The 23412-nt window shown below is 50.8% G+C and overlaps 1 protein-coding gene across 4 annotated transcripts; it reads right to left on the reverse strand.

Moving 5' to 3' along the window:
* Positions 1-329: 329 nt before the first annotated feature.
* BID (BH3 interacting domain death agonist) lies at positions 330-22807 on the reverse strand. 4 transcript variants are annotated; one of them, XM_063074991.1, is made up of 5 exons: positions 22726-22807; positions 10357-10428; positions 5712-5925; positions 2108-2244; positions 330-728 (listed from the first exon to the last, which is right to left on the reverse strand). In XM_063074991.1, the coding sequence occupies exons 2-5, from the start codon at positions 10366-10368 to the stop codon at positions 477-479; spliced, it is 615 nt and encodes a 204-aa protein (XP_062931061.1). In that variant the 5' UTR covers positions 10369-10428; positions 22726-22807; the 3' UTR covers positions 330-476. The 4 variants fall into 4 exon arrangements, with proteins under 4 accessions (XP_062931061.1, XP_062931071.1, XP_062931088.1 ...); XM_063075001.1 differs by lacking the exon at positions 22726-22807 and adding an exon at positions 22374-22409; XM_063075018.1 differs by lacking the exon at positions 22726-22807 and adding an exon at positions 22242-22290.
* Between the last annotated feature and the right edge of the window lie 605 nt (positions 22808-23412).

Here is a 23412-nt window from a genome sequence, read left to right on the forward strand (position 1 = left end):
ACCCCTCCCCCCCTTTGGTCTCTCTCCCCATCATCCTTGGTAAGCATGTGTTTAAGAATTTAAACCACACTAATTTTTGTAACAAGGGGAAGCTGGGAACAGCTGGAGGAAGCGCAGCACGGGGCCCTCCAGCCCCAGCCCACACACTCTCCACGTCTGCAGTGTACTCCTGATTCTACCATTTGTGAAAGAGAAGCCCTCACCTCCCCTCTGATAGCAATATGTCTTAAAAATAAAGGCGATAAATCTTGTAGGGACAGTAGGTGTTCATTACCACCTTCTACCAAATAACTTTATTGCTTGTGAAGGCAAAACCAAGCCTCCCTACCTGAGTCGGAAGGTCTGCAATAGCCTTCCTTGCGGCCTGGCCATTGGAGCAGGGGCAGGAGGGATGGAAGGAGCCCTGTGGCGCAGGCCCTGCTGGTGTCCCAACGTCAGAGGGAGATGGGTGTGGGCAGCAGTCAGACCAGGAGGACTCAGCGAAACGCCAAGCGGCTGACAGCACTGGTTCTTACTTCTCTGGCTAAGTTCGTCACATAGGTGAATAGGTCCTGTTTAATAAAGTTCACGGTCGTGCGAAAGACGTCACGGAGCAAGGATGGCGTGTGATCGGCCACCTTTTTGGCCAACAGCATGGTCAACATCAGCGTGGTCTTCTCCTTCTCCATGTCCTTAGGGAAAGTCTGCATCACCTGCTGTAGGGCCGCAGCCAGGCACTGCCTTCTGTCCTGTCCAGGGGTAGAGACAGGGTCACACACAGCCTCACTTGCTAATTCCTCCTCTTAAAGGAAAAACAGTCCCAATTGATAAGTATGATGAAGCATTTGAGAAGGAAGTATTTGTTAAATAGCTAAAGAGGTTAAATGGAAAGAATGAGACAATTTAGGTGGTTTTTGTTGTTTTTGGGTTTCTTTCCCCCCACCCTCTGTGCCTTGACTTAAGAGACAATTTAGTTTTGAGAGGCAAAGGAAAGGAGAGACTGAGCTCACTCCCTGGAGTGGGGTACCTGACAATACTCGTTTACTGAGCACCGTGTGCTCACTGTTAGACACTAACGGAATGCGAGAAGCCTAAGTCACCCCTGCCTGTAAGGCACTTAAAATCAAGAATTACTTAGCTGTCTAAGATGTCTTAAGCCCATCTTACTGGTGCAGACCTAGCTGAACAGAGGGGAGCTACACACAACATTCCCACCCACGTGAGAGCAGGAGCCCATAGACCACTACACTGGAAAGGCCCTCAAGCTCACCCACTCACATGCAAAATCAGGCTAACACTGTGGAGAGGTCCCCAGGCACAGCATTATCAGATGCTTATGTTCTGTGGATGGGGGGAAAGCACGAGAATGAAGATGGGCCTTCTGGGAAGACGGGAGGCTGGACCTGTGGCTCCTGAGGCATGAATAAATCTGCAGGTTTTGAAGGCACCTACATCTTCAGTTGGCAAAAGTCAAAAGAATAGAGCCTTTCCTCTGAACTCCCATAGCCACAGGCATTTATCTGACAGCCTTGGGGCATGGAGTTCTCTCCCACTAAGTTTCTTCAGGAAGGATACAGTGCCTTGGACTGATCTGTGAAACCCCCGCAGTGCCAAGTACATGGTAGAAACTGTGAGGTCTATTAATTATAACCACAAGGCCAAGAAGAGCAGCAGGCTAAAATGTCACTTTTCTGTCACATCTGGGTAAGTGACTTAAACTTCTCTGTTGGCATCTTCAACTCCCTAAAACTGAAGAAAGAATATGTTGTTTCTAAAAAAGTCATATATACTTTGTTAATCTTTCTGGAGGCTTTTATCTCTAAACTCTTGACTCTCCTTTAAGGTTCAGGTTTCCTAAACGTTAACTAACTTAATTCTTCTGAAAGACAACCAATTCTTTTCTCAAAGCTCCAGATCTTACAGGCATGAACTGAGTCACCTCACTGGACCTTGGTCTGTCTGATAAGAGAGAGAAGACTTATAACACCAAGGCCAAGAGTTCAAATCCCCGCACCGGCCAGCTGCCAAAAAAAGAGAGACAACAGACCTTGTTGGCTCAACTGAAAAAGTCCTCACACTTCTCAGCTCACCCAGGAAAGGCACTAGCGAGGTTCATTCTCTCACTCACCTCCTCCGACAGGTTCACGTTCATAAACTGCAGTGCCAGGTGGTTCACCAGTCTCGGGTGGATGCTTTGCTCCATCTGGTCCCCTAACTGGGCGAGGCACCTGGCTATGTTCTGGATGACTTCTTGACTTTCAGAATCTGAATGTTCAGGCAGGGCGGCAGATACAAAGCAGATTCAGACAGTGGCCCTGATAGACCCCTTGTCCCTCCCCACCCCACCCCACCCCACCCCACCCCACCCCAGAAAGAGGAAAGCTTTGTGCTTTGCAGCAAAGCCAGCTCCTGCCTCCCAGCACACCATGGCGGTCCCTGCTGGGCAGAAGGCTGGCTGGAGAAGCACGACTCTCCCCAGTCACAGACTCAGCATCTGCCCACAAGAGGGGCCAGCAGAGCTGGGGCATTCATCACTATGATGACAATGGGCACCGGAGGTACGAACCTGGCTGCAGCCTTCATGGCTGCTAGGTTTATACCCTGACAACTGACAGGTGTCAGCCTCAGCAGCTGTGAGGACAGGGCACTGCAGTCTCGCCTCCTCGGTGCCTCGTCATGAGACTGAAGCGTCCTCTCCTGCCCTCCTTACAGGGCTCCTCTCCCCAGTCCTGTGTCAGTGAAACCCAAATCCTCACTGACACCTAGAAGACTATATAATCTGTCCCCCCACTGGAACTCTCCCTACTGCCCCAAGTGGTCCTTCTGCAGCCACACTGGCCTCTGCTGCTCCTTCTCGCACCTCCTTTAGTTCTACTCAGGCGCCACTCTGTCCAAAATGAACGCCCCCCTCTCACTGCCGTAGTCCCTATTCTCCCTTTCTTTTTCTTCCTTCACACTTGGTGTGTATTTTACCTATTTGTGTCTGAGACCCCTGCCAGAATGTAAGCTTCCTAAGGGCTATGGTCTTTTAAGTTGTTCACTGTCAAATATGCAGCACTTAAAACAATGCATGGCACACAATAGGTGCTCAATAAACAAGTGCATGAGCGAATGAGTAAATGAAGGGACCCTACCCTAGCTCCCAGGAGGAGCTCAGTAAGCGCTGGCAGTGGTGCGCCTCCCACCGGCCTTGTGTTTCTTCTGTGCCTGCACTTCCCTCTGGCTTCTCACTCCCTCGGACAGAAGCCTCATGCTTGCCTGGCCTGTGCTGTTGCTGCTGCACCCACCCCTGTCAGCCGTTGAGCCTTACCTTAGTGTCCTAGCGCAGACACACTGTCTCTCCCACCCAATGCCACTGCCACCACCTTGGTGGGGGTCCTCTATTGGCTCTCATCTGGGTAATTACAATAACCTAACCCTGCTCACTGCCCTCCAGTCCACTCTCCATGATATACATCTCAGAACAGGAGGAGGGGAAGGCAAAGCTGGGCGCTTAGGGGGCAAGCCCTAGGTGGCATTAGGTCAAGGGTGCTAGCTCCACCATGCAGGGGGGCCACCCTCAGCTCTGCACGCCAGCTGTTGCACCACCCTGCTGTAGCTGACCATGGCCCATGCAGCACGGGTGCTACGCCACTTCTCTACCCAACACCTTTCTGCTTGAGTGACAAGTCACGACTTAGCCTCAAATTACCTTTGACCTCACTTCCACTGTTCCCCTCAAATATTGCAGCCAAACTCAGCTGCACCTTTTATAAGCCTGACCTTCAGGCTTTTGCTTATGTTATCACCATTCTCTCTCCTCAGTTTCCAAAGAACCAAACTACCCGTCCTTCAAGGCCCAGCTCAATTGCAGCTGCAGCCATGAAGTTTCTCCTAATTCCCTGCAGAGCAGAGAACACGCCTGCTCCTTATAGCTCCTGCAGTACTGAATCTGTGCCTCGCTGATTTCCCAAAGCCTTCTACCTGGTCAGTTACTTATGTACATGTCCTCTCTTCCCTCTGGCCACCAGCTCGGCAACACCAGGGATCATGTATGATTCATCTCTGTCCAGCTGAGGGAACAAATTCACCAGTGAAATCATGGCAACCCTTCCTTCCAAGTCTTGTCAGATGCTTAATCTACACGCCAATTTCACACCAGAGCACTGGTGATATACTAAGTGCACAGCCCCATAATCACTTGCAAATGCCATTTGAGTCAAGCCAGGTTCTGCAGTCCGAAGGCAAGTGATGATGTAAAGAACAAGAGGAAAACATGGGCAGACTCTGGTTGCAGTCACTCCTGCAGCAACTTCTGACAGCAAAGCCATTCCTGCCCATTCCTGACCCCCAGCCCTTCCTAAACCTTCTCAAAAGAGGACCAGGAGCTTTTGCTCAGTTTAGGGACAGCCAGAAGATAGGCTGGTTGGATTCAAAGACAGAGAAAGTCTGTGGCAGACTCTTGTTACAGAACTCCTGCCACATCCCCATGCACCTGATTTGAGATAGAGATTGTTACAACACCAAGATAAGGGTTCGGATCCCCTTACCAGCCAGCTGCCAAAAAAAAAGATAGGATTGGAGATCAAAAGGTTGGATCAGCTGTTGGTCTCCCCCAAGGCCACAAGAGGGCAGTGCTACTTTCTACACCAGGAGATGGGGTGGACAGCAGGAGTCACTGAAGGTTTTTGGGGGCGGTGATCCTAACTAGGGTCAGAATCACCTGGGGTGACTCGAAAATCTGCTGACTCTGGAAGCTGGAGTAGGGCCCAGGGCCTGTTCATTTTGGAAAAGTTCCTCACCTAATTCCAATGAGCACACTGCTGAGAACCGTGTCCTGCATCTGGGAGTGGCTGACCCTTAGTGCACTCCCCAGCCTTGCCTCTCAGCCCTCAGATCAGGGATGGCAGAGGTGGGTAAAAACGGGTTGGTGGGAGAGCACCGTGGTCAGGGTTAGAAAAGCAGATCAAGCTGAGACTGCGACGCAGCTGGAGGCTCTCAGTGGAGGGCCACCGAGCCCCGCTCAGGACAGGCCTGGCCCCACATCCAGCTCTGACGTGCCCACTAGTTTGATTTAGGGCTAATCATTTACTCTCTTCTGGGCCTCAGTTTCCTTATCTGGAAATAAGGTTCAGAACACTTCAATGTTCTGGTTATCTTACAGGCCACCAAAGTCATCACATAACACGAAAGTAGAAGTGTAAGTTCCCGTGCAGAGTGCAGGCCTGCTCACGGTGTGACGGCGCTGTGCTACCACAGCCACCCATGCATGTCTGCCCAAGCCCAGCAATGCCCCAGACCAACCAACTCAGAGTCCTGCAGGTGGGACCTAGGCATCAGTACTTTTTAAAGCTCCTCAGGTTCTTGAAATTACAAAATCCAAGTTTGAGAACCCCGTGGGTTATATAATCCAGATCAGTGATTCCCAATATTGGGTTGTATCAGAATCACTTGGGAAATTTGGTAAAAGTACTTTTTTATATTGGTCCAAACAGAAGAATCAAGACCAGCACATGAAGGGAGATTTCTGGCTCATCGGCAGGAAAGAACTTTTTAATATAGTCATCCATGAGTTTGGCACCACTGCAGGCAAGCAAGCATAGGCCAGCAACATATGACACAAACATACACGGTGGCCACAAACCAGAGGCAGAAACTGAGCCAAAAGTCCCCTCCGGCCCTTAGGCTCCCTAAATGTTACTGGTGACAGCAAAGCCCTGATTTGGGACCAAGGAGAGGGGCCAGATGCCTACCTGCCTCTATCCTTCCCATGCAGGAGAGGCTGGCCCGGTTGCCGTCTGTCTGCAGCTCGTCGTCACAGTCCTCTTGCAGGTACGCTTGCATGGGCATGTCCTGGCCCAACGCCTCCAGCTCTTCGTGGAAATTACAGTTGGAGCAGTTTTGGAGGAAGCCAAACACAAGCAAGTTTGTGATGCGCTCATCCCTGAGGCCTGGGCCGTTGGTGACCTAAGATGAAAGTCTGGGTGAATGGGGATGCAGGGGGACTGTGGGGCCTGGTCCAGGGCAGGGGCTGAGCTGGCAGAGGGGCTCAGGGGTGCAGCTGGCTTGAAAGGGCCTCACGGGCCCAAGAGAGCTGAAAAGCCCTGTAGGTACAAGAGCTCCTGCAAGAGGTCTCAGTGGGCAGAGGCCAATCTGCAGCTCCTGCTTTAAGCAAAGCCACCTGTAGATGCCAGAGAAGGGTCCGATTCTGCAGAAGGTACATCATCAGCCATCTGCTTGACCTTCTGAAAACTTGTGGCTGGGAAGTCAAGCAGATATCATTTAGAGCCGTTCATGTAGTTACATGCTTTTCTCCAAGCCCCATGCTTTTTTTTTTTTTTTTACCAACTTGGATCCACCTTTACTGGCTAAATTTCTAGCAGTTAGAAGCTCTTTTCCATAATCTCCTTTGAGGGCCCAAGATAGTACTAGGCAAACAGAAGATCTTTCAATAAATACTGGGGAGTAGTGACCACAGATAAAACCTGCCTTTGGCCAGGCTTGGTTTACCTCAGGTGGGTGAGCCCCTCCATCACGACTCCCCTGAGCCACACAGATGGCCGTGCTCTGGCCTGGGGTCGGGGGAGGGGGCTGTCAGGCCTTTCAGTTCCCGGTCTCCACGGGCAGCACACAGCAGTGGCTCAGCTCAGCATGGGAGCTGTGGAAGCCCAGAGGTACATTTCGGGTGTACTGACTGTGTGTGGGGCTGCATTCTTGGCAAACAAAGGCAAGTGCTTGCGGCAGCAGCAGCTAGGTGTGCCCAGGGCAATTGCAGACCAAGGATGAAAAGAGAATAATAACCTGGAAGGCCAGGATATTGCGATCTGCCCAGATAAGTGAAAGCAGACACACAGGGCTGAAGGGAGGCCAGGAGCAGAAGGAGAAAGTGCAGGAAAAACCTACTTCCATCCTCTAAGTCCTCAATATTTTTCCTGAGAAAAAGTAGAAAATTTTTAGAGGACAGTTTGTAAAGGGCAAGTTACTTTAAATACAGTGTATTGCTCTTCAGCCTTCACATCTCCAAAATTACTTCTACAAAAGGAACTTTTTATGTAAAAGTTCTGTATCAAATCCTTACAGTGAGGCCACGTGGTATAAGACAGCTGCAAAACTCAGAGCAGGCTTCACTCTACCTCGAGGAGATGTCCTGGTTAGGAGCGAAGACAGGAGGACTAGGGCAGTGTGGTGGGTTGAAGTGGACCCCCCCAAAAGAAATGTTCAAGTCCTGACCCCAGCACCTACGAATGCGATCTTATTTGGAAACAGAATCTTTGCAGATGGAACCAAGTTAAGACAAGGTCACGCCTGATTAGGGTTGGCCCTAAATCCGGTGACTGGCATCTTTGTAAGAGAAAGGAGAGGGAAATTTACAGAGACACAGGGAAAACACCACGTGAAGACAGAGGCCAAAACTGGAGCCACACATCCACAAGCCAAGAAACCCAAGGACGGCCGGCAGCTGGAGAGAGGCCTGGAGCAGACCCTCCCTCAGAGCCCCAAGAAGGAAGCAGCCCTGACAACACCCTGACTTCAGACTTCTGGCCTCTAAAACCGTGAGGGGAAAACTCCTATTGTTGAAAGCCACCTAGTTTGTGAGAGTTGTTACAGCAGCCCCAGGAAACTCCCATAGGCAGTCTTTGCCTAAGTATTTCCTCTTCATAGACAGGCATCCAAAGTCTGGAGGCAGAGCAGCAGATGGCACCAACTATTCCAGATCAGGTTATCAAATACAAATGCAGGGATCTTTGTCTTTCCCACATAAAATAAAAACAACAGAGATGGTGGGGAGGGAAAGGAAAGCATTTCCCATGTTGGAGAAGGACAGGAGCAGGAGTCATGCATCTGAAAGCTATGAAGTCAGACACCGGGGCCAGGCAGGTGGACGCAGCAGGACAGATGCCTGTTTGGAGGGGAAGGTCAAGAACATGCTGGACTGGGCCGAGCCCGTGGCGCACTTGGTAGAGTGCTGCGCTGGCAGCGCGGCGACGCTCCCGCCGCGGGTTCGGATCCTATATAGGACTGACCAGTGCACTCACTGGCTGAGTGCCGGTCACGAAAAAACGACAAACGACAAAAAAGAACATGCTGGACTGTACCTCAAACTAGGACGTGGGCTGCAAGACCAACAGGGTTTAATTCCAAGAACAGATAGAGCTCATGACATGCCAAATATGGAACTAAGACTCTTTTTGATCTTCTATATCAACTTTTTATAAGAGTTGAAATGAATGTCTCAGAAGATGAAAAATTTGATAGCTGTTTATCTTTTTGTTTTTATACTTATTTGGTGGCTGACGGGCACAGGGATCCAAACCCTGGACCTTGGTGTTATCAGCGCCTCACTCTAACCAAGTGAGCTTACCTGCCTGCCCATGGTTTATCTTTTTAGATCACAGGAAAAAATACATGAAGAGAAATGATTGAGATTCAGGAAATACTGCTGGACATAATATAAAACTGATCTAAAGGAGGCAAAAATAATTTGCATGATAAAAAATCAATTCCAGTGCAAAGAAAAAAATGGAAACTACCCAATGTGTTTGATAAATTGGAATAGTCCCGGTGCCCAAGCCTGGCCAAAACAGCATCAAACAAACAGCAAAAACAAAAATAACATCAGTCTCACTTATTGTCTTTGTTTTTGCAGATATCAAAGAAAATCAAATAAGGATGTCACAATGTGGATGAACCTTGAAGACATTAGCTAAGTGAAATAAGCCATCATGAAAGGACAAACACTGCACGATTCCACTTACATGAGACACTTGGAGCAGTTGGATTCACAGAGACAGAAAGTAGAAGGGAGGGTGCCAGGGGTGAAGGTGGGGGATGAGGAGTGAGTGTTTGATGGGGACAGAAGGAATCTGTTTGGGAAGATGAGAAAGCTCTGAAGCTGGGTGGTGCTGAGGGCTGCGCGGTCATCTGAGCGGACTTAATCCCACTGACTACACTTGAACACAGTTAAAATGGTAAACTTTATGTTATATGTATTTTACATTTTTTTTATCAGCACCGCATTCTCCCGAGTGAGCCATGGGCCAGCCCTTATTTTACATTTTTTTAAAAAGTGGAAAAAAAAAATCAAAGAAAGAAATGTCAACAACTGGATGAAAGTTCTGACGGGAAAAAAAGGTCACTCCCCAAAATGTAAGAGAAAATTGCCAGTGTCTCACTGTAAACCCCAACACTGTGGACACAGGGCCAGCTCCCTCACTTCTGTGTCTCAGCTTTCTCACCTTGAAAGTAAAAAAAGAGGGCCGGCCCCGTGGCTCACTCGGGAGAGTGCAGCGCTGGTAGCGCCGAGACCGCGGGTTCGGATCCTATATAGGGATGGCCGGTGCGCTCACTGGCTGAGCGTGGTGCAGACCACACCGTGCCGGGGGTTGCGATCCCCTTACCAGTCAGGAAAAAAAAAAAAAAGAGAGAGGAAAACACTGAGAGTAACCACGTGAGGGGTGGGATGGTGCGAGGCAGGGACTGTCTGGAAGGCGGGTGCCACAGTGCGAGGATGTGGGGGAGGGACAACCACGGGCAGATGTAGATGGCAGCAAACGGAACACCACTTTGGACAATGACAACAGGCCTTTCTCAGGACAAGAGAGAGCTCCCAAGATCCCTTCTGTTCAGTCATCTAACATCTGTCCTGAGCCTGTTCTGTCTCAGGCCCTCCAGCTGCCAAACTGGACACCACAGCTCCCATCCCTTTGGAAGGGTGCCTGACAAGCACCGAGTGACAACCTCCCAGGCACAGGGGCTGCTTATGCTCACAAACTGAGGCCACCGAATCCACTAAAAGCCAAAATCATCAGACTTTTGTAGGTGCCCCCACAGCAGCAGGGGAAGAGCAGAAGGTTGGCGGACACGGGGCGGACATGGAAATGCCCCCCGAGCTGGATGCCTCAGGGAGGCTGGAGAACCTGGCGGAGGAGGGAATAGAGGGCCACGCAGTGGAAGGTTTTGATTGGACATGCTGTGTGTTTCTCTTCCAAGACCACTCAATGTGAAGTGCAGAGAAGGAATCGTTGAGGCACCATCCTGCTGACAGCAGGGCATGGTCGACATAACCTCTGGGTGACCCCCCCAAGAACTCTAGAGCTTTTAAATGCTCTTCAATCAAAGGCCTCTGCACCCCTCCAGTGAGCCTCCAGGCACTAAGTGTAGGAGGGGGACTGTGACCAAAGCAGAGAGGGAGGGAAAGGACAGGGGACAGGAGGGCATAGAAGCCAGGTTTTTTTTTTTACTGCGCTCTAGTAAGCTGTCAATTTGAGCTTCCTCTTTGCAGAGCTGTAAAATGAGGCTCTGGGCTGCACCAACACTAACAGGGACATTCATGGAGAATAGCCCCCACCCCTATGGCCCCTCCCCAGGCATTCCACCAAAGGGACATCAGAGTCCAACCTCAGAGTCCATGGCACAGCAGCGTCCAGCAGCTCCTACTCCCTTCTGGCTCACAGGCGTCCGGGTCAGCACCTGGAGGGGACATACACACACACAGGGTAGGCAGCTGTCCTGCAGGGCCGCCCCTCAGAACCCCACAGGAAAGAACAAAGGAAGCGTCCTGGGCTCTGGCTCAGAGCCTCTCTGGCCACCAAAGCTGGGCTCACTGTCACCACCCAATGGCACCCACCTGGGGTCCTTCCTTTCTCCTTGGCACAGAACATGTGAGGGCACCAGTGGGTGAATGCTGAAGTTTTCCTCATTCCAGAGACTTGCCAAGGCCCAATGTGCTCCCCAGGTCAGCCCTCCACCCTCAGAGTCCAGCTCCCCTACCCTGTACCCAGTAAGGCTTGTGGACCAGGCAGTGGCTTATGTGCCTTTTTAAAATAAATTCCTGTATTAGTAAGTTTCCCACAAGAATAAACTTAGCTAGTAAAGAAAACCCAGAACTTTTCAGGGAATCTGTTTTGTTATTACTATGACCACTGTCACCACTATTCCTTATAAAAACAACAAAAACACCGCGCTGTGTGCTCACTCCGCCGCAGTTCTCAGAGCTCCTGTCGCCACACCTCTCATGCCTCACGCTGTGCTGAGCAGCGGGCAGTGCTGGTCCTGGCTTAACGGGTGAGAAAAGAGATTTGGGGTAGTATTCTGAGGTCACAGAACTAGTAATGACAGCAGGTCATTTCTCAGGGGCAGGTCAGCTCTTTCCACGGGGCCACACGACTTCGAAGAGTGGATAAGAGAAATCTTTCATACACAAAGCCCTCCTGTAAGATGTGCGCAAGGAAGGAGAACACATTTGACAATGACATAAAATATTCAATCATCCATATGACACATGTACCAAACTAAATAACTCATCATCAACAACTGACCAGACAGACACAATCTGGGGATTGAGTTAAAAAGGAAAAGCCCATCCAATGGAGTATACACAGCCACCAAGGAGACTGAGAGTCTGTGCGCAGCGCATGGAGAGATGTTGGAAGAGGCTGGACAAAAGCTCGTGTAGAACGGTCAGAACAAGCCTGTCTCGAAGAGTATTTGCCTGTGTCCACATGCTGTACACACAATATTAGGTTGAACCAAATGAAACCACCATTTGGAGAGGCAAAAACAAATGCTGGCAGTTTCAATGGTTCCTGAATGCACAGTTAATAAAAAACAAGCAGAAGAAAGAGTGACCAGCTCATCCGCTGGAAGGTGGCGGCTCCAGCCCCACGTGCAGAGGCGGCAGCTCGTCCACCTGGCCGTGGCACCCATCGCCTGTGCCCACCGTGTTCTTGACACCTGTCTCCCTGTCTTAGGGGACCCCGCTAGGGATGGCTGTGCACGTGGGACATAGGGGCCAAGGGCAAACGACTCAAGGGTATGTGGGCAGACAGGGAACTTCTAGGATGCTGGTGCGGGTGCCCTCGGGCCCTGCACAAGGCAGGAGGGGAGAGCCAAACCATGGCCAGAGTCAGAGCACAGACCAAAGCAGAAGTCGCCGCTCAGGAAACAGGCCACAGGAGACACCCCTCCCCGCAGAGCCACTGCTGATAACAGCCCAGCGGACCACAGCCCTGGCCTCCACCTCAGGGTCCAGAGCACCCACCCTTCCCCACCACTTTGAAGAAATAACTCCAAAATCCATATGGGGGAAAGCATCCACCTGTCATCCCAGCGCTCAAGACGGCATCCACAGGAACAGTTCAGTTAACCTCCCTCCAGCCTCTTACATACCCCCCCTCTGCACGCTGACTTTCTGCTCTGCTACTATCACTTAACGTGGTGATCATTTTCTCACTTCAACAGTCTTCAAAACATTCTAATGCCTGTACCTTACAGTGGAGGTCTCAACCAGGGAGTCTGACTCTCAAGAACTATCTGGTGATGTCTGGAGATGTTTTTGGTTGTCACATCTTGGGGCAGGGGGTACTACTGGTGTCAGTGGGTATGGGTCAGGGATGCTGCTGAACAGGGCAGCCCGCCACAACATATACAGCGTGAAATGTCAGTAGTGCCCGAAGTTGAAAACCCTGTTCTACTGTGTATATATATGTTCCAAAATACAACTAACCCCTATTGTTGCATATTTAAATACTTAAAAATTTTTCACATTAAAAATAGGATTGTGATGGGGACCTCAGGAGCCAAGGGCATCCCCTGTTGACAGGTGGCAGGAACATGGGGTACCGTTGCAGTTGGTCTGCTGCTGCCACAGCCACCACCGCCACAAGGGCAGTCTGCCACCATGGCAGCAGCCATCATCACCACAGCGGCCACTGCCACCATGCAGGTGGTTCACTGACAACTTGACTGCATTGACACAAGGAGGGTCACCAGTGGAGCCCAGAGAAGCAGGTGAGCAAGTGCAAACCTGAGACCCAGTAGCCCAACCCACAGGGGGAACTATGCTGCTACACATGGTAGCACAAATGGGGGTGGGAGGTACATGTGCAGCCCATGTGACTTCCTTGATCTGCGGAGAGACAAATGCAGAACCCCCCGAGGGTGCAAAAACCCAGGATCCCCAAACAAACTAAGGAGGAAAATTCCCAGTTACAACCAACCCATCTGCTAAGTGGGAGAAGCAAGGTCCCAGGATGAGCCTCTGCCTGTAGGAAAGAGTAAAGACAAACCCTGCCCAGGGTTACCCATTCACACTAAGGAGCTCCAGTATACGCCAGTGCACCGATTAGGGCCACGGGATACTAGTTGTGCTGCCAACAAGCCCACTCAAGGTCACCCACCCCAGCCAAAGAGCAACAGGGCACCCAGGCACTTCTCCCAAGAATTTGAGAGCTCACCCACATCCTCAATGACCCAACACAGTGTCACTAATCTCAGCAAGGAATCAATAAGTGTCCCAGGGCCTAGGCCAGAGTCACTCACAATGCAACTCCGAAGTACCCACACAGAGACTACACTACTGTGTCCACCTGGAACCAATACTAAAACACCCTACTCAGAGGCCGATATAAAGCACATCTACAGGAGGAAGTCTGTCTCCTCAAAGCCCATTCCAGAATAATAGAAGAAGCGACCACTGTACCAGAGGATCAGACATCAATGTAGAGATACTAGAAATATGAAAAAACTAGAAAATATGACACCACCAAAGGAATACAATAATTATCAAGCACCAGACCCCATAGAACAGGAAACCCTTGAAATGGCTGAAAAGGAATTTTAAGCAACAATCATAAGGAAATTCAATGAGATACGAGAAGACTCAGTTAAACAACACAATGAAATGAGAAAAACTAGGTTATGAAGGAGGAAATTTACAGAAATCAATACCTTATAAAGAATTTAGCAGATCCTGTGGAACTGAAGGATTCATTCAATAAAATAAAAAACAACCAAGAGCTTAAGCAGCAGGTTAGAGCAAGCAGAAGAAAGAATCTCTGATCTTGAAGACAATCTTTTTGAAATAATCCAGGCAGACAAAAATAAATAAATAAATAAATAAAAGAATTTTTTAAAATGAAGAAAATCTAAGCTAGCAGACAACCTTAAGCATGTAAACACTCAAATCATGGTTGTTCCAGAAGGGGAAGAGAACGGATAAGACATGGAAAACCTATTCAACGGAATGATAGCAGAAAAGTTACCAGGTATAGGGAGAGACACAGACCTTCACATCCAGGAGGCTCAAAGATGTCCAGATTCAATTCAAAAGAGTCCTCCCCAAGATGCATTATAGTCAAACTGGCAAAACTCGAAGGCAAAGAGAGAATCCTAAAAACAGCTGGAGAAAAGCATCAAGTCATCCATAAGGAGGTCCCCATCAGCGTAACAACAGACTTCTCAACAGAAACTACAGGCCAGAAGAGAATGAGATGTTATATTAAAGATACTAAAAAGAAAAATACCACCAGCCAGGAATACTATACCCATCAAGGCTATCCTTCAGAAATGAGAGAGAAATAGTCTATTTCCCATACAAACAAAAACTGTGGGAGTTTGCCACCACATGACCAGTCCTGCAAGAAATCCTCAAGGAAGTCCTGCATCTGGAATCCAAAAACCAATAATCACTACCAAGAATACACAAGAAAGAACAAAACCCACTGGTAGAGCAAAAATGCAAAGTAGAAAGAGAAAGAAACTAAATCTTACCATCACAAAAAAATAACAAACACCAAAGACAAACAAAAGGGGAAGAAAGGAACAAAAGATATTTAAAACATCTAAACATCAATCAACAAAATACCAGGAGTAAGGCAATACCTTTCAATAATCACCTAAATGTAAATGGATTAAATTCTCCACTCAAAGGACACAAACTGACTGGATTAAAAAGCTAGACCTAACTTTATGCTGTCTACAAGAGTCTCACCTCACCTGTTAAGACACCCACACACTAATAATGAAAGGATGGAAAAAGATATAGCACACAAAGGAAAGCCAGAAACAAGAAGGAACAGCTATCCTTATACCAGATAAAATAGATTTTAAACCACAAACCACAAATAGATACAAAGAAGGCCATTATATAATGATAAAGGGATCTATCCAGCAAAAAGACATAACATATATATATATATTATATATATATATATATATATATATAATATATATATATATCCAATACCAGAGCACCCAGATATATAAAGGAAAAACTGTTACACCTAAGGAAAGAGACCTCAGCACAATAATAGTTGGGGACCTGAACACCCCTCTCTCATCATTGGACAGTTCATCTAGGCAACAAATCAACAGAGAAACACAGGATTTAAACTACATGTTAGACCAACCAGACTTAGCAGATTCTACAGAACTTTTCATCCAACAACTACAGAATATTCATTCTTCTTATCAGCACATGGAACACTCTCCAGGATGGACCACATGTTAGGTCACAAATCAAGTCTCAACAAATAAACAAACAAAATGTGGCATAACTAAATCAATGAAATATTATTTGGCCATAAAAAGGAATGAAACATTGATACACACTACAACGTGAATGACTCATGAAGACATTATGCTAAGTGAAAGAAGCCAGTCGCAAAAGACCACATACTGTGTAATTCCATTTATATGAAATGTCCAGAACATGTAAATCCATAAAGACAAAAAGTAGATTAGAGTTGCCTAGGACTGGGGGGATGGGAGGAATGGGAAGTGACTAGTGATGTACATGGAGTTTCTTTTTGGGGTGTTGAAACGTTCTAAAGTTAGATTGTGGTGATGGTTGCACAACTCTGTGAATATACCTAAAACCACTGAACTGTATATTTTAATGGGTGAATTTTATGGCATGTGAAATATATCTCAATAGAATAGTTAAAAAAAAAAAAAGCCAGCCAAGTGCTGGCCAGTTAGCTCACATGGGAGAGCGTGGTGCTGATAAAAAGGCAGACTGCGGGAGGGTGGCATGAAGAGGTAGGGAGCCTCCTCACCAGATAACTTGGGGTATGCCGTTACACAGTCTGTGGCCCCTCCCCAGGGCCTCAGCCTCCAAGACCTACAGTCTCCTGCTGCTCACCTGCCCCAGGCCTTGGGCCTCTGGTGTCCCAGAGGCTGCTCCAGAAGGCCTGGGTCAGTCTTCGTCCCCCCACTGCTTATCCCCTGCACTCTCGTCTGACACTCTCTTTAAAGCTTAGTCATTGAGAGGGAAGGGGTTGTTACCAAAGCTGACCTGGGACTGCTCCCACATGGCCCTCAGGCTGGGGCTGGCAGGCAAGCAGCTGAGGGGCCAGCAGAGCCTGCAATAGGTGAACAGCCCAGCCTCACAGTTCTGGCAGGAAGTTTCTCTCCTCATCTATGAAAGGGGATGAACAGGGCAGGGTGTGACGGCGTGGAGAGAGACGCCCTGGGCCATCATTTCACCCATGGCACGGCCTCACCCCACCAAGGCACTGTCACCAACACAGTCCTGAACTCAGCTCCCTGCTCAGCCAGGTGAGGGCTTTAAAAGTTAGATGTCTCCAAGATTCCTAGGAGACACCCAGGGAGAAAACAAGGCTTTGGGAGAGGAGGTGGACACCTCGGGGCCAGGTGGTCTCACAGCCAGGAGCCAGTCTCACCTTGTCTAGAACCCAGGTGGTTTAGGGAATCACAGAGGAATGGGGACATCCCCAGGCTGGGGAGGTGTGGTGGGCTCAGAGAGGCTTCGTCTAGAGGCTGTACCATCGTCACCCAGTCCCCTGGGGCCAGCCAAGCTCAGAGCCCCACACCCCACTCTTTGTGGGAGAGAGCAAATGCCTGCTGGACAGTTCCTGAAGTTCCAGCCAAGGTTACTTTATCTTCTCAACCACAGCAAGGCCTGCCTCGATTCCAGGGTCCCAGGATGGTGCTGTGGTCCCTCTACCAAACACATCCATAAAGACAGCTGGGCCCAGAAGAAAGCGGCAGTTCTACAGCAGTGACCTCCAGCACCCACAGCTCAGAGTGCCCCCAGAGACAGCCTTGTCTCTCTTGTCTCCAGGAAGATGCCTGCCTGGTGCAGGAGCCACTCCTAGCCCCGAAGCCAGAGCTGGCTTCAGATGCAGACTCCGGCATTACGACCACGCTCACCACTGCTGAGCAAGACTGTGGGTGGGGTGACTCCTTGGCCCGCTGGCCCGCTCCTGAACTGAGGCACACAAATGCCTGGTTCTACTATCACAGGACCGGATTTCCTCACTCTCCAGGACTTACTCCGGAAGGGACACAGTCTACTGCCTCCCAGGAGCCTCCACAACACAGACCCTTTCCATCCCATCTGCCACCTGCCCCCCTCTCTTCTCCTGTCCTGTTCCCCTGCTGTGCCAGCCGTAACTGACCTCTGGCCCCCCAGCTCTGATCTCAGCCAGCTCTCCCTAGAGAAACAGTTCTATATCGTAAGAGGCCCATGCATCCCTGGTCCAGAGAAGGAATCACTAAAAGTTGATGGTCACGTCTGGCTTTGAGCCTGCCATGTGACCTCACTTTCGCTTCTGTGAAAGGGGACACTCCCTGCCTTGTGGGACCCAAACGAGATAACAGGCAAATTGGCCAACATGTAATGGCCACTCAGAGAAAGTCTTTCCCTTCTCCTTGGCTTTGGGGGAGAGGGCGGTGGAGATCAAAGCAGAAACTCCAGGACATGGCTGAGGCCCAGACCCAGGGCTGTGGTCACCCAAACACCCATCCAGACACGAGCAACACCTACCACCATCAACGTTTCACATCTCCAGAACTTCACAGAATTAGGTACGAATTTAACTGAGATGTGTAGTTGTGCAAATTAAACCAAATAGGGATGCAGAGAGGCCCGATGACAGAAATACAGCAACGTTATTGCTGGCCTCAGATAAAAGCTCATGACCACGGGCTTGTATCAGACAAGCATGGAGGATTTGGCAAGTGGGACTCTGCACATGCACACACGCATGTGCACACACTGCATTTGGAACTCCAAAGACCAGCCTGCCCCCAGCCATAGCACTCACTTCTCTTCCTCTGAGGAAGGCAGGTTTGCTAAGCAAATGAGAAGGGAACCCCAGACTGAGGGGCACGCTGACCTGCCCACTGGTCTCAGCATAGCCATCAGGCTGGCGATCCCATTCACAGCAGGCAGAAGCCCAGCCAGGAAGCTTTGCAGAAAGCTCCATGAGTCACACTGGCCTTTAGACCCAGAAGACAGGCATCACATCCCCCCCTAACAGGCGGCAGCCCCACCTCTGTGCAGCCCACTCTGAGCCCCAGCTGCCAGCACGGTCGCCTGCACCCTTCCACTAAAGCAGATTGTCTTTCCAGTTACTCTACATGCCTGAAAGCAACCAGCCCCCTGTTAAGTCTGGTCTCTGATCCAGATGGGGGTCTTTTCCCCTTTAAAACTCCACCTCCCCTCTCCTACCTCCACCCTCACCAAGATGATAATTTTGCTTTACTGAGGAGAGGGTCATTTAAAACAAACCACTTCCTTGTTTTCTTAGTTGGTGATTTCCTTTACAGAAAGAAAAGGACCCTGGATACAAACACCCAAAAAGCCAACCAAGAATTCAATCTGCAAGGCAACAGCACCTCCAGAAAAGCTGCTTTGTGATTCATTCAGATGATCATGTTTGCCTTTACTTGAAAGTTCCCTATTTAAACCAACGCAGGCAGAAAAAGAGGAGGAGGAGGAGGAGGGAAGGAAAGCCTGTGTTGGGGGAGGGGCTGCAAGGCCTGCAGGGTGGTTCTTGAGGCCTGGGCACTGCCCCCCCGAAGCCTCCTCGCCCACCCATGCACACCACCAGCTGCCTTGCAACTGGCCACCTGCACCACTCCCAGGGGCCCCCAGGGGATGTGGAGGGGTCCACAGAAGGGCCACGGTCACTCTCTGCTCCTCACCCTGGGGGTCTCACAGGTGCACAGGTGTGCAGCTGGGGGGGCCAAATCTGGGGAGCGGAGCTGCGAGAGTGAAACTGGGCCCCATAAGTGTGGCTCTGAAAAGTTTCTCCTTGTTCCTGTCCACAGCCTCTGTAAACTTATGGGTTAAGAGCAAAAGCTGAGTCTCCCTCCTCCTGTCCTCCTGCTTTCCTGGCCAAACTTTTCTAACAAAAGCATTCCAAAGAGAGGCTCAGTTGATTATTAATCTGTGCTCTTGCTCAGAGAAGACTGTGTTAGACATGCACATTAGTTAAGAGTATGAGTCACGCACCTTATAGCTCTAGTGATGCTTGGCTAAGGTCATTGTGAGTTTTCCAGCCTTGAGATAACACCAGGGAGGGACTTGAGGCTCACAGATCACAGACCCCATGACATCAAGGAACCCTGTTCATCACGGAATCCTGACCACAAACTCGAGCCACATGCAGACTCTGTGACACTGCCCTGTGACGTATACTATAAAGCAAATGCATTTCACAGAGCCTAGTTTCTTGTACTTTCAGGTTTAGTCTAACTTCGTAAAAGTACATATAAAATGTTGACCTTGCAAAAAACAGGAAATTTTCCCCAGGCTATAGTCCCTGTTGTAAGATAAAGAATTGTAACACGGCAAGGCTGCTGGTTCAAAGACAGACAAGTTACTGATTGATATGTAAAGATACTGGGAGCTATGTAGGGAGAAGGAATGTTTGCTGAGATCAAGCTTTTGTTGGTGGATCACTTAAATTGCCTTAGAGAATGTCACTTTGCTTGTTTTATTGAATGTTACCAGCCTATATTGTTAAACTATAACCCCACCTATGTTCTCTTCCTGTAACTTCCTGGTCTGGAGAATAAATGCAGGAAGAAAACCCCAATTTGTGATTAATTTCCCAAATGGAAGGAATGCCTCTCTCTTGCGGGTTCTGGGAAATTAACCTCTTTGGGGGTTCTCACTGCTCAAAAGAGATGGGCTTTGAGTAATCTTTTGTGGTTCCGTCACCCCAGGGAAGAGGGGTGACAAACCCGTGGGAGGCAAAGCAACACTCCCCCACCCCCCACCTCCCTGCATGTAAGCATTTCCTTTTTTCTTTTAAGAACTCTAAACTTCAGTCAGTTGGGGAGGTGGCTGACACTGCTGCTCTGCTCACCTGTTCTCTCAGCCATAAACAAAACCCTTCTTCCTGGCACTGTTTTTGTCTCCCTGATTGGCTCTTGGCATGATGAGCAGCCCAACTCAAGTAGATCTGTTTGGCTCAGGTTCAAGAGGCTTGGGAATCCAGGCAGTGTAGTACAATGGTGAGAGCTGAGGCCCTGGAGTCCATTGTGACCCTGGGCAAATTACTTAACCTCTCCTTGCCTCAGTTTCTCCATCTGAAGAATGGAGACACTAACCTAGTCTCTGAATACTGTGACGTCCACACAAGCTAGTTAATACATGTAAAGTCCTCTGTGTGTGCATCTAGCATACAACAGGCTCTGTATGGATTGGTGGACCTTCCCCACCCTCCTCCTCTTCAGTCTCGATTAGCGGTCTTCAGATCTGTCAGTGGCTTTGGGCAAGGACACATGTGGCCCCTGGGGCTGGCCAGCTACGTGTGGCTGCCAAGGAGCTGCTCATTAGAGCTGCACATGGGGCTAGCAGTGGCCAGAGGTGAACACACTAGCTGGCCTCAGGGCACTGCAGGCCTGTACTGCCCTCCCTAACCCCAGCCTGGCCAGTGGTGACCAGAAGTGCAACCACAGAAAACACTTCCGGTGACCACAGCTCTACAGTGAGGCTTCTTGTGGGCTGACAGGCCAAAGCCAGCATTCTGGTTACCTCCAAAAAGATGCACACAGTCCTCCGTCAGGACAGCTGCTTGGCCCTGAAAACCAAGGTATAGCCTCCTGTCCAGTGCCCAGCCCTCCACTCGCACCAGAGAGGAAAACAGCAGGAACAGCTGGAACACCACGTGCCACCCTTCTGCAAGGACAATACTCCTGGCCTGGAAGGCTCCACCATCCAAACTCCATCCTCCTCCATCTCCTCATCCTTCCTTCTGCATAGGGGCCTCGCACTGCTGGGGCTCCTGGGCAGGCCGTTCTCATGTGCAGATGAGTGGGACCCTCAGCTCCTCCAGTGAGCCCCCCTGCCCAGCTCAGGCTGCGAGCCTATCCCGGCTTGCAGGGCCACTCGAGGCACCATCCCCCGTGCTCCGCTGGTGCACTCCCCACCTCTCTATCTGGCGAGCCCCTGCTCACCCTCCAGGGCCCTATACAGCCTAGCCCTCTGCCAGTCCTTCCCAACCTCCTCAGGCAAGCAAACAGCAACCCATCCCATGGGCCCGCAGCTCTTTGCACCAAACACCACCAAAGCCCGCAACCCAATGTACACAGACACCAGACTCAGGTCTCACAAGACCCAAGGCACAGCAACCTGCTCCTGGACCCGTGCCCAGCCGTGAGATACCAGGTGCTGGCCCTGCACCCCTCCCCTGCTGGAGGGGTGGGGAGGAGAGTACACCCACTCCAGGCTGCAAGCAGAGCCTGCCTCACTACAGCTCTGCCCACCCAAACTTCTGAAGCCACAGGGTCCCCCTCCCACCTTCCTTCCAGGTCCCAGACCAGATTATCTTCAACACAGTCACAGCTGAATCCCAGGGGACTCCTCAGGCCCTGACTCAGGGTCTGCCCCAAGGTGGCACAGACCTAGGCCCAGTACACCCCACGGGTGGAGCTAGAATGCGGAAAGACCACATCCTTCTGCAGCTTCCACAACTCCCTTGAGACGCTAGGTTTGAGGGAGCAGATAAAAATTCCAGGAAGGGCAGGCAGGCCTGCAGGGCACGTCGTGGCTGCCTGGGAAGGAGATCTATGCTGGGGCCCCCTCAGGCTCCTCACTGCCCTCCCACACCCCACTCCACAGAGGCCTTAACTGTGCTCCTAAAACCCACCCCTCATGCCACCACCCTGTACCGTCAGGACCACAGCACCAGGTGCACACTTCTACCTGTTGAATAAATAAAAGAATGAACCCAGGCCAGCCCAGCCACTTGGTGGCTCATTCGGCCACTCTACAAACTGTTTTCTACCAGCACCGAGAATCTGCACATAATTCCAGCCCGTTCTAAAGCACTAGAGAGGCCGCCCGGTAGGTGGCCACTCTGTCTACACTTGGTTAGCAATGAGAGCTTGACGGGCAGCCACAAACCGGGCTCCGAGGAGCCGGCGGATGTCTGCAGGCGTGGGGAAGGCGCCCAGGCCATGGTCGGGTCTCCCGCGTGTGTGCCTGGGGCCCATCCGGTCGGTTTCCTCCCCTCTGGGGTAGGCGGGCCAAGCGGCCGAAGGCGGCCGTGCACGGCTGCCCCTGCGCCCGCCGGCCACGTGGAGAGGACGCCGCAAAGCCGCTCCCACCTCCCCGGCAGGCCGCTCCGCCCCAAGGGGACCGACGCTGCGGCGCGCGGACTGCGCCTGCTCGCCCGCCCCCAAGCGGGAACCAGCGCCGCGGGCTCTGCCGGATGCCACCCCGCGGCCCGCGCCCCCGGGCTCACCCAGGCATACGGGTCGGGACCGCCCTGAGCCCCGCGCCCCGGCAGGCAGGCGTCCCGGACTTGAGCCAGCGCACCCCGGACACGGCGGGCTGCGGCGCAGGGACCGGGCCGCGAACGAACGAAGATACTCACTTCCTCGCTCCAGCCGCGGCGCAGCGAGCTGGCCCCGCCCCCCGCCGGCTCCCCCGCCCCGCCCCTCGCCCCCGCCCCGCCCCTCCCCCGCCGGCTGCCCCCGCCCCCGCTTGACCCCGCCCCGCCCCCGGGCCCAGACCGGCTGGCGCTTCAGCGGACGCCTGCGCTGGTCCCCAAAGCTGGGCCACACTTCCGCGAAGGGGGCTGGGGGAGGGACTGATTCCGGCTTGGCGTAGGGGCCAATAATACTGTAAAAATGACGTGGGCCTGATGCACGGCGTTCCACGGTTTACACCCTCCGACCATCGCTTGTCCCCGTCAAAGCAGTCGTCCGGGAAGGTTGGCTACTTACCCAGAGACGCTGGGATCACTCCCGACGTTGCTCCTGAGGACCTGCTCTCCCCAGCTGTGTGTGGAACAGCTTCTGGGGTAGTACCTCTCCTGCCCACGAACCGAGGGAGATGGAAAATGTGGGTAAAGCCGTGTGGTTCATAAACAATCTGATTAAGCCACTCCCCAGCCCCCGTGCCCAGATAGGCCCGCGGCAGCACCTGCGAATCACTGTTCCCAGAGTAGAAATACACGTAAGGCCCGCAAAGAGAAACAGAAACAGGGAAGCACGTTTCTAGAAAGGATGAGGAAGCAAATAGGACCAAGAAAGTTGCTGCACCTGAGCACAGGAATACAAGCTAAGTTTTAAAAAAAGACTGGAAAGAAATATAACCCAAAATCATCACATGGTTACATTAAAATAGTAAAGTCACAGTGATTTTCTTCTTTCCACCTTTTTGAATTTTCCAATTTTTCTTAAATGACTGTGGCATGAATTTTACAATGAATAAATACTATTAAACTAAAAATCACTGTATTAGTCAGGGTTCTCCAAAGAGACAGAATCAATAGGATATGTACGTAAATATGAACTGTGGAGGCTGAGAAGTCCCACCACAGGCCGTCTGCAAACTGGATGCTGGCAGCGTGGCTCAGTCCAAGTCCCAAGCCTCAGAATCAGAGAAGCTGATGATGTCCTTGGTGGAAG

The sequence above is a fragment of the Cynocephalus volans genome, chromosome 1 (assembly GCF_027409185.1).
Source record: "Cynocephalus volans isolate mCynVol1 chromosome 1, mCynVol1.pri, whole genome shotgun sequence".
In the NCBI taxonomy this organism is placed as follows: Eukaryota; Metazoa; Chordata; class Mammalia; order Dermoptera; family Cynocephalidae; genus Cynocephalus; species Cynocephalus volans.

Coding starts and splice junctions, on each gene's coding strand:
- BID (XM_063074991.1), bottom strand. Junction 2,245..5,711: donor CATGGGAAGGATAGAGGCAG/GTAGGCATCTGG, acceptor CTGAACATTCAG/ATTCTGAAAGTCAAGAAGTC. Junction 729..2,107: donor ACGTGAACCTGTCGGAGGAG/GTGAGTGAGAGA, acceptor ACCCCTGGACAG/GACAGAAGGCAGTGCCTGGC.